This window comes from Cydia strobilella, chromosome Z (assembly GCF_947568885.1).
Source record: "Cydia strobilella chromosome Z, ilCydStro3.1, whole genome shotgun sequence".
Classification (NCBI taxonomy): Eukaryota; Metazoa; Arthropoda; class Insecta; order Lepidoptera; family Tortricidae; genus Cydia; species Cydia strobilella.
Window position 1 is genome coordinate 47,177,161 of NC_086068.1, and position 13,851 is coordinate 47,191,011.

Below are 13,851 nucleotides of genomic sequence, written 5' to 3' on the forward strand. Positions count from 1 at the left end.
ACTCTGGGGTGCATATGTACCTATCTAGGCCATACTGAACAACTTTTACTATGGGGCCGACCCGGAAACCGCAAAAAAAAAACTGCTCCACTACCACAGAAATCATTGACATATGATTTTTCTGAAATGATTGAGACAGCAGATTTTATTATTTGCCATTTCGAGGTTGGCCCAATAGAAAAAGTATAGATATTCCCTTTTATACTACACCAAACCCAGAAGCCAAAAACCTGTGCCCTGAACTTTAAAACTTGCATCCTTCAGGTGACCTGCATTCTCTGACCTCCAGCAAAGAATAGCTGTTGATGCCTGTATCCGGATCCAATAATAAGACTATTAATAAGGATAGTATAGAAAACTAACTCTTTGCTCTTTATCATGTACCGTTTACTGAGGCTACTCTCCGTTTAAAATAAAAAACGTAAAATCGTGCCGCTACCGTGGACGACCGTATAAAATAAAGTATATAAAAGCGCCTAAATATGGATAGGTTTAGGCGCTTCACACATCTTACTTCATTCAGAATCCTAAATGGGTAACCCCCTTATTCATAAAATTTCAAACAGGACTACTGAATTAAATAAGATGTGTGAAGCGCGTTAAACAACGAGGGCCTACCGCGAACACCCTAGGCATGACCCTAGGCCCTCCAAATATCAATAACTACGGCCCGTTCGGATATCGTCTCGGGTTGTTATATTTGCTAGACGTTATTAGGTGCAAACAATATCTTGATTGACCTTTATGTAGAAAATATTGAAGACAGTGTATTAATCAAGTATTAATCCTTATTTTATTTTAAACTAAATTATACATAAATCCGGTCAAACAAGTTTGTCAGTAGAAAAAGGAGCGAAATTCAGATTTTATATGGGACGATAAGCTTCGCGCCTACATTTTTTAAATTTGCTGCTCTTTTCTACTGACGGAAATTCAAAGAGTCGGAAATTGCTTGATAATATCACTGCAAAATATGCACGACGATGAAATGTCTGGCAATATCAAATCGGTCATATGTTTAATAAATGACAAATAGTTGACAGTTGGGTTTGCATGGCGAACGGCTTTCTCGATAATAAATAAATACGTTCGTTTGGATGCCGGCTCGGTAAAAGTACAAAAATTCCAAACTATCACTGAAAATTACGCCGGATAATGTTTTAATAGCATTGATCAGGTTGTAACTATTATTATGTGTATATTAAGGAACCTTAACAAGAATTTAAAAGATCCAAACGCTAAAAAAATCTTAAAGTTTGTAAGCGTACTTTGCGCATCTAGTTTACCGTTTATCTTCACTTTAAATGGTGATTTCGTTTTCGACGATTCTGAAGCTATTATCAAAAATGAAGCCGTGACATCTGAATCCTGGCTCGAGTCGTTTTACACCGACTTTTGGGGCACAAACATCACAAGTAATCTAAGTCATAAATCTTACCGGCCTCTCACGGTGTGGTCTTTCAGGTAAGTTTAAACATGCTTTGTTAAATGTGGTTATAGGTAGTTAATATTTTTTATCCATTTATATTTTTCCAGGCTGAACTATCTATTGGGCCAGAACAAACTTTCCGCAGTGGAATTTAAGGCAACAAATCTTGTCTGCCACGTTATTAGCTGTCTACTTCTGTGGTTGACGTTAAGGAGTATTTTAGGAAGATTAAAAAAACACAAATGCAAAAAATGCATAGATGTTGGTTGGTTAACAACACTAGTGTTTGCAGTGCATCCTGTGCATGTGGAGGCAGTCAGCGGCGCGGTGGGTCGGGCTGACGTGCTCGCCGCCGTAGCGTTCTTCCTAGCATTCCTATTTTACAACCAAGCTATTTACAAGACAAGACTGCATTATTTTTATTTGACAGCCACAATTTTACTGGCTACAATGTCCATGCTTTTTAAAGAAAATGGCATCACTGTTTTGGTAAGTTTGTTCACTAAAATTTGTCTAATATATACAACTAGCTTTTACCAAACTTTGTCATGCGTGGAAGTAAGAATAGCGTCTGGAAAAATTCTCATAGCAATCTAAATTTGAGCATCACACAAATTAGCAGGCACTTCGTTAATTATCTCAATTCCACCCCACTTTTTACTTTCTTAAGGGATGATTTTCGGGATAAAAACTATCCTATGTCCTTCTCAGGGACTCAACCTATCTCTATGCCAAATTTCATCTAAATCGGTTTAGCGGTTTAAGCGTGAAGTGGGAACACACAGACAGACAGACTTTCGCATTTATAATATTAGTATGGATAGTAGGCACAATGTATTGTTGATATTAAATCATTTGTTTGTAGGGTGTCTGCCTTTGTTATGATTTTATAATCATGTGCAAAGAAGACAACAGTTCAAGGTCAAGGAAGAGAAAACAGTTTTATGATGACATTCAATTATTACCAAGTGCAGAGGTAATCATCAGAATCACAGTAATAGTATTAGCCATAATGCTGCTATTGTATGCCAGATGGATTGTAATGGGAGGAGCACCACCAAACTTTAAACCAACAGACAATCCGGCATCCTTCAGTGACAGCAAAGTTACAAAGGTATTTTTTTTACTTGTTTTACATTTTACTTTTGGAGTTCCTTGACCAACAAATTTTCAAAAATATGGTTAAAGAAATTAATTTCAGTACCATTTCATACCTTGTCACAATGACAATCAATATAAAATTCACTAGGGACCTCATACTATTGCCACTGTGACAAGGTACAAAATGATACTGAAATTAAATACCTTGACCACATACCACATAATTGAGAATTGGATGCAATACACTGTCAATCAGCAATCAGCTAAAACTATACTTTCTATCTCTGCCTTAAGTTGCCATTTTATATATTGTATATATGCTTGTATAAATATATATTATATATATATATATATATATATATTGTATTGTATATTTATTTGTGTGTTAGGTTTCGTTTTAATACTTATATGTATAAGTAGTAATTGTAGTATGTGTGTTTGTGTTTAATAGTCTCCATATTTAGCTCTTTGCACTACCTGTTGACTTTTGTATGAGTTCTACATTTCCTGCTACCCAAAGGTTGTCTGGAAGAGATCGCTTTTTAGCGATAAGACCGCCTGTTGTTACCTGGTTCTATTTTTTCTTTAAATATTTCTTTGTAGTTTTACATGTATGTAAAATGTATAATTTTGGTGCAATAAAGAATATTTACTTACTTACTTACTGTTTTTTATTATTCACTGTATTAACAAAATTACTAATCTGTTTCCAGATAATCACATTCAGTTACCTGTATGTGCTAAACATCCTTCTGCTGATTTGGCCACAGTGGCTCTGCTACGACTGGTCAATGGGATGTGTGCCTCTTATTGAAGACATCTTAGATTTCAGAATTGTTTTTGTACTGGGAATGTATTTTTATGGGGCAGTTGTATTGATAAAATTCTTGAAAGCCAGAAAAAAACGAGATTCATGGTTGGTTCTCTATTTATTTATTTTTCTCTATAAATGATGTTGTCAAGCATAAAGTACCATATTACTGATGTTCCATGGAGTCTTTAGCTTCATAACACCTTATTAACATAAGTTATCTCTTTTGCCAAAATGACTTGTGCAATTCTTAACCTTTTCGTCGCCGTGTCAAACACAAAAGCAGTCATCTAGATGCCACGTCACCGAAGTATCAAAACTGAAATTGAACTTTATGCATATGCATGTAGGTCTATGTTGCTCTGTGGTCTATGACCGATTAATCGGTCTTCGGCGTTGAACCTACGGTGCGTATATATCGGTCATTGGCGTCCACGAGGTTAAAAGATTGTACTAAGTACCTCCTTAATTGGCATTGCCCTACAGGGTTTCATAGCTGAACCAATAAATGTACCAACTTGTATACCTATGACAGCAATAAACACACTGATTACACTGATTAATTATGAAATACTGAACCAAATTTGTTATTATAGGATTAAAGTAATGGCTCTGCTATTACTGGGAGTGCCATTCTTGCCTGCCGCCAATGTGTTCTACCCCGTTGGATTTGTAATAGCTGAACGAGTCCTGTACATACCTTCAGCTGGATATTGCTTCTACATGGTGTTTGGATTGAATAAATTATGCCATACCAAACTATTTGCCAAAAAGGTGGGTAACAATGTAATGTTTTTGAAGAAATATGAAAATCAACATATGTATTTAGTCGTTGAAATAAATTAGAGCTTCGTTTTTTAGGGTTCCATACCAAAAAGGTTCAAAAGAAACCCTTGGTGCGACTCTGTCTGTCTGTCTGAGACATTGATAATTATCTCGAGAACTACTTGAGCTATCGATTTGAAATTTGGAATAGTTATGAACAACGCTAACCCAGACACATTGAAAGTGTTATTCTTTTTTTATTAAATATGATAAATGCCCCATATGGGGGCAAAATTTCAGTCTAGTTAGTAGGCCAAGTGGGGAATCGTTTGAAAGAGCTCAAATTTTACATTTCAAAACAATTTGTTTTTTTTTCATAGTAAAAAAAAGATTTATGAAGGAAAATGTGGAAAAAAATACCAACAGCCCCTATTTATCTCCGAAGTTTACCAATGAAAAATCATGAAATTTTTACGTAACATTAAAACTATCATAAATATTATAGGAAAAATATAATCACGCCTCTATCTTGAAAACTTTTTTTTAATTATCAAAAAACTTTTGAATTGAATCTGCAATTGTGCCACCTTTGCGAGTATTTATTTTTATGAGATTACAAAATATGTAAAATAAAAATTGTTGAAATTGGTTTACATGATAAAGAATTATCTCTGGAACATTAACATAATATATACGTATAGTAAGAATTTTCTCAAATGATTTTTATGCCTAAGACCCTAAGACCCTAATCTGTTAAACAAAAGCCATTGTTGCTTTTGTGCGAGTGGTCGGCCATTGTGTCACAATGGCACACAATGGCCGACCACTCGCAGAAAAGAAACAATGGCTTTTGTTTAACAGATTAGGGTCTTTGACGTAAAAATCATTTGAGAAGATTGCAGATTGCTATACTACCGGTCTCGCAAATTAGTTAGCCGATTTGCCGATAGATGGCGCTGGACATAATTATGCTTAGTCTACTTCTGGTCAAGTCTTTTATGATTATAGTTACATAAGATAATTGAAAGTTTGTACGAAACTCTCACGACCGGTTTTTTAGCATTAGAAACGGGTAAACAATCTTGACGTGTCTTTTTATAGGAAAACGCTTTAAAAAAATAGTAACTATTACATATGAAAATAAAAGAATGTAAATGATCATAATTATGCTATATAATTGTTACATATTTGCTCTGACTTATTTTTCAGAAGAAAAATCAATAAAAAGACACGACAAGACTGTTTACCATTTTTCTAATGTTATAAAAAACGAAGTAGGTATATACCTACAGCATATGTGATGAAAAAGGATTGACAGTTTTACATTTTACTCTTTCAGATGACATCCATTCCTTATTATGCAGTGACTTTTCTAATATGCATTTTTGCATTAAAAAGTTATGAAAGGTCTTATGACTGGCAAAACGAGCATGCATTATTTGTGAGTGGTGCAGAAGTATGCCCTTTGAATGCTAAAGTCCACTATAATGTAGCTAAAGCAGCTGACGCTAAACACCAATATGACTTTGCTTTGATGGAGTATAAAGAGGCAATAAGGTATGATCATCTTATTATTATTTGTATGCCTTTATTATTATTATTATTATGCAAAAGGATAATTGCGAAATTTTGAATTTTTTAAATATAATTGTAACTTCCTTCAATTCTTGTGTAACTTTTCCTGAGATTTCCAAACTTTTGAAATCTATCCAGTCTATCCACAATTTTTACATTTGTAGTCTTGTAATGACAGTCATGCACGTTTCATAGCTGACATTGTCATAACATAACTATGAATAAGGTAAACGTCCGAGTTCTCGACGCGGTACTAGTATATGGCATGGGCACTCTATGTCAGTGACATGGCTTAAATTCGAACAAAGAGGATTTTCCTTCATTTGAATTTAAGCCATGTCACTTTGACATAGAGTGCCCATGCCATATACTAATACCGCGTCGAGCACTCGGACGTTTAACTTATAGCAGAAGCAGCTAAAAATTTAATTTCAGTAGCATTTTGTACCTTGTCACAGTGACAAACAATATGAAAGTCGCTAGGTACCTCATACTATTGTCACTGTGACAAGGTATTATATATTATATAGGAAATTTAATTCCTTATGACGATACTATGATAACAGTTATGCGATATGTGTTTCCAAAGCAGAAAGATTGAACGCGTTCTATCGTTCGGCTTTGAATACGTATATTCATGTTTAACATCTTGTTCTTTCAAGTTCACCTATTTAATTAAAGGTTGTACCCGGAGTATTATCAAGCCATGAACAATCTAGCCAATTTATTTAAAAACCAAAAGATGTACTCGGAAGCTGAATACTATCTACGAAAAGCTATTGGGCACAAGTAAGTACAATCTATGATTATATTAAACCCCACTCCGACGCACATTCTGTCCGAATGTAAAGTGAAGTGTGTTGGTGGCTCTATTGTGCATTTTGTAAAATTTGGCTTGCCACCACTACGACAGTAATAAAGGCGGTTTAGGAATAGAAATTAATATACAATGCCATCTATTGTTAATCGTATCAGAGGGCACACTAAATGGTGCGGCACTGTAATTTCGTTCTATGGTCAAGCAAACCATAGCGTTTCTAAGTTATAAGTAGCTATACTCTGGCAACCCCACTTTGTCAGTAGAAAAAGGCGCGAAATTAAAATTTTCTATGGGAGGACAATCCTCCGCGCCCACATGTTTTAAATGTCCGCCTTATTCTAGTGACGTAAATGGCTTGCCAAACTATATAAGGAAGGAAGTTAACATTTATATTAACCCATTTCTAGGCGACACCGATCTAATACGATGACAATGACCTCACAACGTTTTTAAAGATATTCTAAATTTTCGAGTCACTTTTTGAGAACGCCCATTAAATCGACGTGTTATATTAACACTTGTTACAAATGGTTGAAATTATATTGACACACAGTATGTGGTCATTTGTGTTTGGTCAATTATCTCAATCTAATGGGAGTGACAGTTGCCAGTCAAAGGTTTACATACCTAAATGGCGCCAACGTAGCTTGCCCCTTTCTCTAGTTTTGTTCTATGAGATTTGGCTTAAAGGGCTGTCATCCAGGAAATACAATTCCAAAAAACAAACAAGATTTTGACACAATTCTAAGGGATTGACAGGGCGAGCTATGCTGGCGCCATCTGTGACATACTTGAACCGGCCAACCCCATTGTGTTGACATTCAGGCACGGCTTCCCGGCAGCGTGGATGAACCTGGGCATAGTGCTGGCGAGCACCGGGAGGTACGATGAGGCGCAGGAGGCCTACGCGAATGCCTTGAGGTACCGCGTCAACTACCCGGATTGCTTCTACAACTTGGGGAATCTGGTATGTGACGGGCTACATGCTGCTTCTTATTGTTAGAGTTAAATACCTTTAACATTAATAGAGGAAAGTAGACGACCGCTTCTCCATACATTCGTGGGCCTCATGTTCCTCAGTCGTTATTAACATACCTAATAGAAAATAATATTTACACAGATTTATGTACCTACATTAACCACAACTATGCCGATTCGTTTGACTTATTTCCCTTTTTAATTATTATAAGAGTTTAAATTAATAAAAAAGCCGGGCCGGATAAGTCTAATTCGAACTCGCCCATCGAGGGTTCCGTACAAATGTCTACAGAAAGATAAAGGTCACCCATACAATTATAATTACAAACTTATAGTTTTCAGATTTTTCCCTGTACTTGTAGTATGTATAAGAAGATATTACTTATTATTATTTACAACGACGGGACTTAATACGCGATTAAGTCCCGTCGTTGTAAATAATAATGAGTAAAAATCGTGAAAGTTTAAATCAAGATATTACTTGTCAAATTGAATAGTTCTAGGTCAACAGAAAGTCCCCTGTACATTTTGATTCCCTTGAGAGTGACGAAATATGTTTTTTAATACAGTTGCTCAAAAAGTGCTTCTTTTCGTGGCTGTTTAGCGTGCGGAAAGTTGGTTTTCGCGAACTAGTGCTTTTTACTTTTCCAATTTTTTTAAATTTTTACTTGTTCCAATTCCTATTGATGAGTGTTAATATTAGTTTCCTTTAAACGTCGTAATCAACATAAAAACCTACTGTTAATGTAAGAATATGAAAAATATGCATATTTCATATTTTATTACTTACCTCTTCATCATTATAAGTATTACACGTTTATTTTTTAATGTTGAAAAACCGTTCTTAATAAGTTGTCTGAATGGAACGGAACGCCTGTCAAAGAAGAGGCGTATTTTCTTACTGCAAGAATGTTTTAAGTTTCCAAAGGCAACATTCGATATTGTTTTTATAAATATACGATACACAAATAATCATAAATAACGATATTTAGGTAATAATAGTACAATGTTTTAATATTTAAAATTGTTTCTGTCTTATAGAACATGCATTTAAAAAAAAACTTTCATTAAAGTGGGTTCAATAATAATAACAAAATCTATTCTAGTCGAATAAAAGCTAGAAAAACACTTCTTCATAATGTCAATGATGTAATCAGAGTCGTATTAGTCGTATAGAGAGTGTATTAATAATATAAAAGTTTCGAATTCCATTCCTTACTTGTTGCTTTTCTTATTTTTTCGCAACTGTATTTAAAAACGTCGTTCGATACACGTGCTGAAATGTCATTCTTCACTCGTCCCGAGTCTTGCCACGAGCCGTGATGACATACTTTCCGCACTAGCATCGAAATGTACTATTTTGCGGCATAAACGGCCGTATCTTTTTTTACGTCAACTTAGAAGTTTGTTTTTTTTTTCACAGCTTCAAGAGACTGTAAATGGTTTTAATTTTAACTCGATACCTCCACGTGTTCCCGAGATAAAGGGTCTTGACAGACAAACAGACAGACGGATAACAAAGTAATCCTAAAATGCTGCCTTTTTTTTCTTTTAAAGTACGGAACCCTAGAAACGAATTTTCATAATGTCAATATCTGGAAAAGTGAACTGTGTGGACTTAACTCAAACCACAGGTCAAATCTTGCAAACTAAATTAAACCCACCCACCTTAATTAGACCCACTTCCACATTATATTACATTACATTACATACATATGTAAGTTGGGTTGGGTGACAATGCAATATTATGGGACACGGGGAATGGCCATACTAACTCTGTGATAAACAATATCCTAGTGTTTGGGTTTGTTTGAATTGTCTCGATGAGTATTAGTTAATAGTTAAGTACGATAACCGAAATTTTTTTTTCATGTTTTTGTAAACATTAAATTAAATCTTTTTTTTTTTTGTATATAATTCGTTGGTAAGTGTTTATAAATGACTTTGTTTTAGTATCTCGACACAAACAAATCTGGTCACGCACTAGAAAGTTGGCTTCATGCAATAAAACTGAAACCTGGACATAGACTTGCATGGACTAACATACTTGCGCTCTTGGATAACACAGGTATTTATATTTGTAGTTTAATAGGGCTAGCAACATTATACTGAGATGTGATTTAAAAAAATTGTAAAAAAAAATGGAAAATAAATAACAATATAATAATTAAAATATAATAAATGTATGTATGAGTGTGTGTGTGTATTAATTAATGGATAATTTAGAATTAAGTTTTACTAACCACGTTATGAGTGTAATATACATATATATATATATATATATATATATATATATATATATATATATATGTATATACATATATTGCTACTTGCTACTTGTATATACATATATTGTATAATAAATTTCACTGTACAAGGCCAAACGTTTTGGACAGAGTCTAAGAAGAAAATCTTGCGCCCGAGTTTGTCAGCTGAACTAGATGACGCTATACGGTGCCATGTTTCGTGACTACTGAATTGTTAAAAGTCAACCAGTTTGAGAACCAGAGTTATCGCATAAATAATAGACCGTACAGCCATCAGCCACGTCAAATTTGAGGCACAAACTTTTCTTAGTCCACTTTTTTACTATTAAGAACTTTGGTTTTGAGGTAGCTCTATTGTCTACCAGCCAGCTTGACAACCTAATTACCGCACAGGATCCGTACAGCGCCATCTATGACACTGATATTTGTGATTAGTTATAATAGCCGTAACAAACTACCGCACCGCGACCTTGGTGCGGCGCGGTAGTGTGCTTCGACTATAATATTGCACTACTTCAGGCGCCTTAGTATTCCTTTAACTATGCATTTTTATTTAGCTTTACAAAATAAGAAGCCAAGCCAATTTACCTTTACAAAATAATGCACCCACGATAATTCTTAGACTTGCTGAACATTTCCATAGTATACCTACTAAGTTTTAAAATAAAGATAAGGATGATGATGTGTGGGATTTGCGAAATGTGTTCTTTCTTGTACTTACTATTATTTCCAGGCCAATTTGACAGAGCACTCCAAATAATACCCCTGGCACTGGCGTCGGTCCCTGAAGCGCCCTCGGTCCATTTCGCCGTCGCGAACATCTTCGGTAAGATGGGACGGTACGAAGTGGCCGAAAAACACTTTCTCAAAGCCATCGAACTGTTTGGGCGAAGAGTGCAAGCAATACATTATGCTAACCTAGGTAAGTGCTTTTTTCTAATACCTGTTTATTATTCTTCTTATTATTTGGTAGGATCCGATTTCATAGGCGCATCATCGCGCAAATCAACAAAAACGAAATGCTAATAAGGAAGTAAATTAGATTGTAATGCCTTTAAACATTACTTTATGAACTTAGACTCCTCGCCTCTGTGAACTACAGACCTGGCGAACCCCCATGGCTACGCCCTTTTGAAAAAAAAACTGGATCGACATTAGAAATCTATACAAATATCTATCCTGCCCACCAGATTTCACGACAATCTGTTGAGAAATGCGATCAGTAGAGGAGAACATCCGGACATACAAAGGAAAGCATTTTTTCCCAAGCTGACACTAACTCGCTCTCGCTCGGTCAATAAATACAACAGTAAGAATAGTGTTACTTGTTTACAGGAGTACTATATCATCGATGGAAGAAGTACAGTGATGCCGAACGAATGTACAAACGTGCATTGAAGATCACATCTAATTTTAAAAGTGCTCTGAAAAATCTTCAAACCCTAAAACGGTTGAATTTAATAACATAAACTTTTAATATTTTATATCGCTTAGCTCATTTAATTGATTCTGCTGAGGTATCATCGATCGGTATCATGATATGTAAATGTTGAGAACAAGATAATTTACTTAATAAATATTGTACTTACTAAAATTATGTACTTACGTTTTTTTTTCATGTACCTAGTCTTTGTTTCAATTTAAACACTTTTTACGTCTTTTCAAAGGTTATATTATTTAGTAAAAACATTAAATTATGCATAATTATAGTTGGTCAAACCAAATTGTCAGTAACAAAGAACAAAAAAGACTATACTTACCCTTTTCTTTTGGGTGCTAGTATTTACTAGTGTAAGGCAAATATAGTATGATTCTCTCTTTGTTTGAAATGAGACAGTCCTTTGACAAACTACAGTTTCAGATTCTGCTGAAACTGAACGGTGTGTGTAGGTGTAGTAAACCTCTGTCGATGTAATGCTATATTGTCTACTTACATAGCAGTTGTAGAGTTAGACCAAGATTATGTCTGCAACGATTTTGATAGTACACGCAGTGTAAGTGTTATTTACCTATATACCTACGTCATAATTTTATAGAAGATTGACGTTTGAAATAACACTTGCACTGCGTGTTCTATCAAAATCTCTGCAGACTTTTCTTGGTTCAACTCTAGTTGGCGTTGGATAAAGAAAATTAAGGCTGACGAGTAATTGAATAGCTACCGAATATTTTTGTTGAGGTACATGTAACGTAGGTATTTAATTACCTATCCACATAATCAACTATTTTCTCTCTTTGGTATATACGAATATGTATTTACTTTTACCATAGAGTAACTTATACTAGAGCGGTACTGTCATAGTAAATTTTGTAACCCCAGTAAATTCACTGCCATCTGTCGACACACTTTAAAACTAAAAATAAATATTTTAAAAAATACGATAAAATGTATTTCGATATGAATAAATGATTTTTTTATTTGCATTAATTATTTTTATGATTTTGACCCATGTTCTTTCACTGATATGCGTTAAAATTGTTAAATAACAAACAAAACCGTCAACGCCATCTATACGACAGTTGGCCAAAGCTAGTAGCGCCCTCTGAACGAGAATCAAATTTCCTTGATTTTTGAGGCACGTTTTTTCCTTAGACTGTATCCATCTATTACGGAGTTATATATATCTTTGCTTTTACTTTAGATGACAATTAGCCCAACTTGCGGCCCGCAGCCGCATCCGGCCTATACAGGATAGCCAAAAAATAAGTGCATTCCCGTTGCCAGGAAGGTTTTGGAATTATACTAAGCAGCGTTTACCAACGAAAAAAATTTGGCTGTTCCATTTTTTATGGGAGGGTGAATTTTTTTGTCGCGATTTCGTGGTTGATCCCATAGTAAAAGTTGCTCAGTATAATCCCAAAACCTCCCTGGCAACGGGAACGCACTTATTTTTTGGCCATCCTGTATAAGTGGCGCACCTACTCGTAGCAAAGATACGTATAGAGAAATATTTTACAGCCTGAGATCCCATAATTATTATGACTTTGTAGCCCTTGTAAAATCAAGAGAGCTTTTCAGTCAAGTACTGTGTTAAGGGCACGAAGACACACACGAGCACGACAAACGATGCACGAGGGCACGAAACACTTTCAACTTTGAAGCTTGCTGAGTAGCCTTATTGGGTACGAGATTGTAAAGCTTAATTATATCACTATTGTATATGTACAATACTTTTTCTACGAGTCAACAAAAATAATACTTTAAAATCATATAGGTAATCAAACCAAAAGTATACAGCTAAGATACGCGAGCAGCCGCGATACCTTCATACTCGTACGCGCCACGGACACCGGGGCCCGGCGGGTTGGTCAACGACACCTTCTCGTAACTCATGAGGCCCTGGTACTTGCTCCTTGCTAAATTCAATTTTTAGACAGTTTTTTTCTCGATTTTGGCCACCGTAGCCTATGGAGACTAAACAAGTAACGCTAAGGGGTTTCCGTAGTCTTTGGATTTTGCTATATTAAGAGTGTCATTCGCGTTTCTGACTTATGAAGCAATTGTTTCTACTATACAACCTAAAATAAATAATTTGAGCTATCGTTTTGTTTCTCCCTCTTGACCGCGGCGAGCTGTGATTGGTCAATTTCATTATAGTTGACTAAACCGTTTCGAAATTAATATTATAGTTGAGTTGGGAGCCCATACATAAAAAGTACCCAATTACAGTTCTGTATCCGAAATCTTAATTCAACCATTACAGTCGACAAGTAGAACAAAATAAAATGTAAATACAGTTGCTCTAAAAGTGAGAGTACGTAGCTGTTTAGCATTTGCAAAGTTGGTTTTTGCGAACTAGTGCTTATACTTTTCTAGCTATTTTAAATTTAATTCTGACCGTAATCGATACGTCCACACCATAGCTCTTATTTGTAAATTTCGTAGTTTGGACTGCTAAAAATAGTAATTTTGTATTAGGTACACATATTACACTACTTATTATACTTCAATTTTAATAGACTACATTTTTGAAAATGGGTGCCCCCCTCTAACTTTTGAACCATGGGTCCAAACACTACGAAAAAAAACATAGACATAGAGCTTTAGAAAGACCTTTAACGAAAACTATAGCGGACATGATCAGTTAAGCTGTTTTTGAGTTAT

The 13,851-nt window shown here is 35.1% G+C and overlaps 1 protein-coding gene across 1 annotated transcript; it reads left to right on the forward strand.

The window, feature by feature from the left end:
- The first annotated feature begins 1,056 nt into the window (after positions 1 to 1,056).
- LOC134754836 (protein O-mannosyl-transferase TMTC4) lies at positions 1,057 to 11,333 on the forward strand. Its single transcript, XM_063691268.1, has 11 exons — positions 1,057 to 1,464; positions 1,537 to 1,918; positions 2,295 to 2,543; positions 3,244 to 3,446; positions 3,938 to 4,115; positions 5,446 to 5,663; positions 6,363 to 6,470; positions 7,327 to 7,468; positions 9,433 to 9,547; positions 10,480 to 10,668; positions 11,082 to 11,333. Exons 1-11 carry the CDS (start codon positions 1,193 to 1,195, stop codon positions 11,213 to 11,215), a joined length of 2,190 nt encoding a protein of 729 aa, XP_063547338.1. The 5' UTR covers positions 1,057 to 1,192; the 3' UTR covers positions 11,216 to 11,333.
- The last annotated feature ends 2,518 nt before the right edge of the window (positions 11,334 to 13,851 follow it).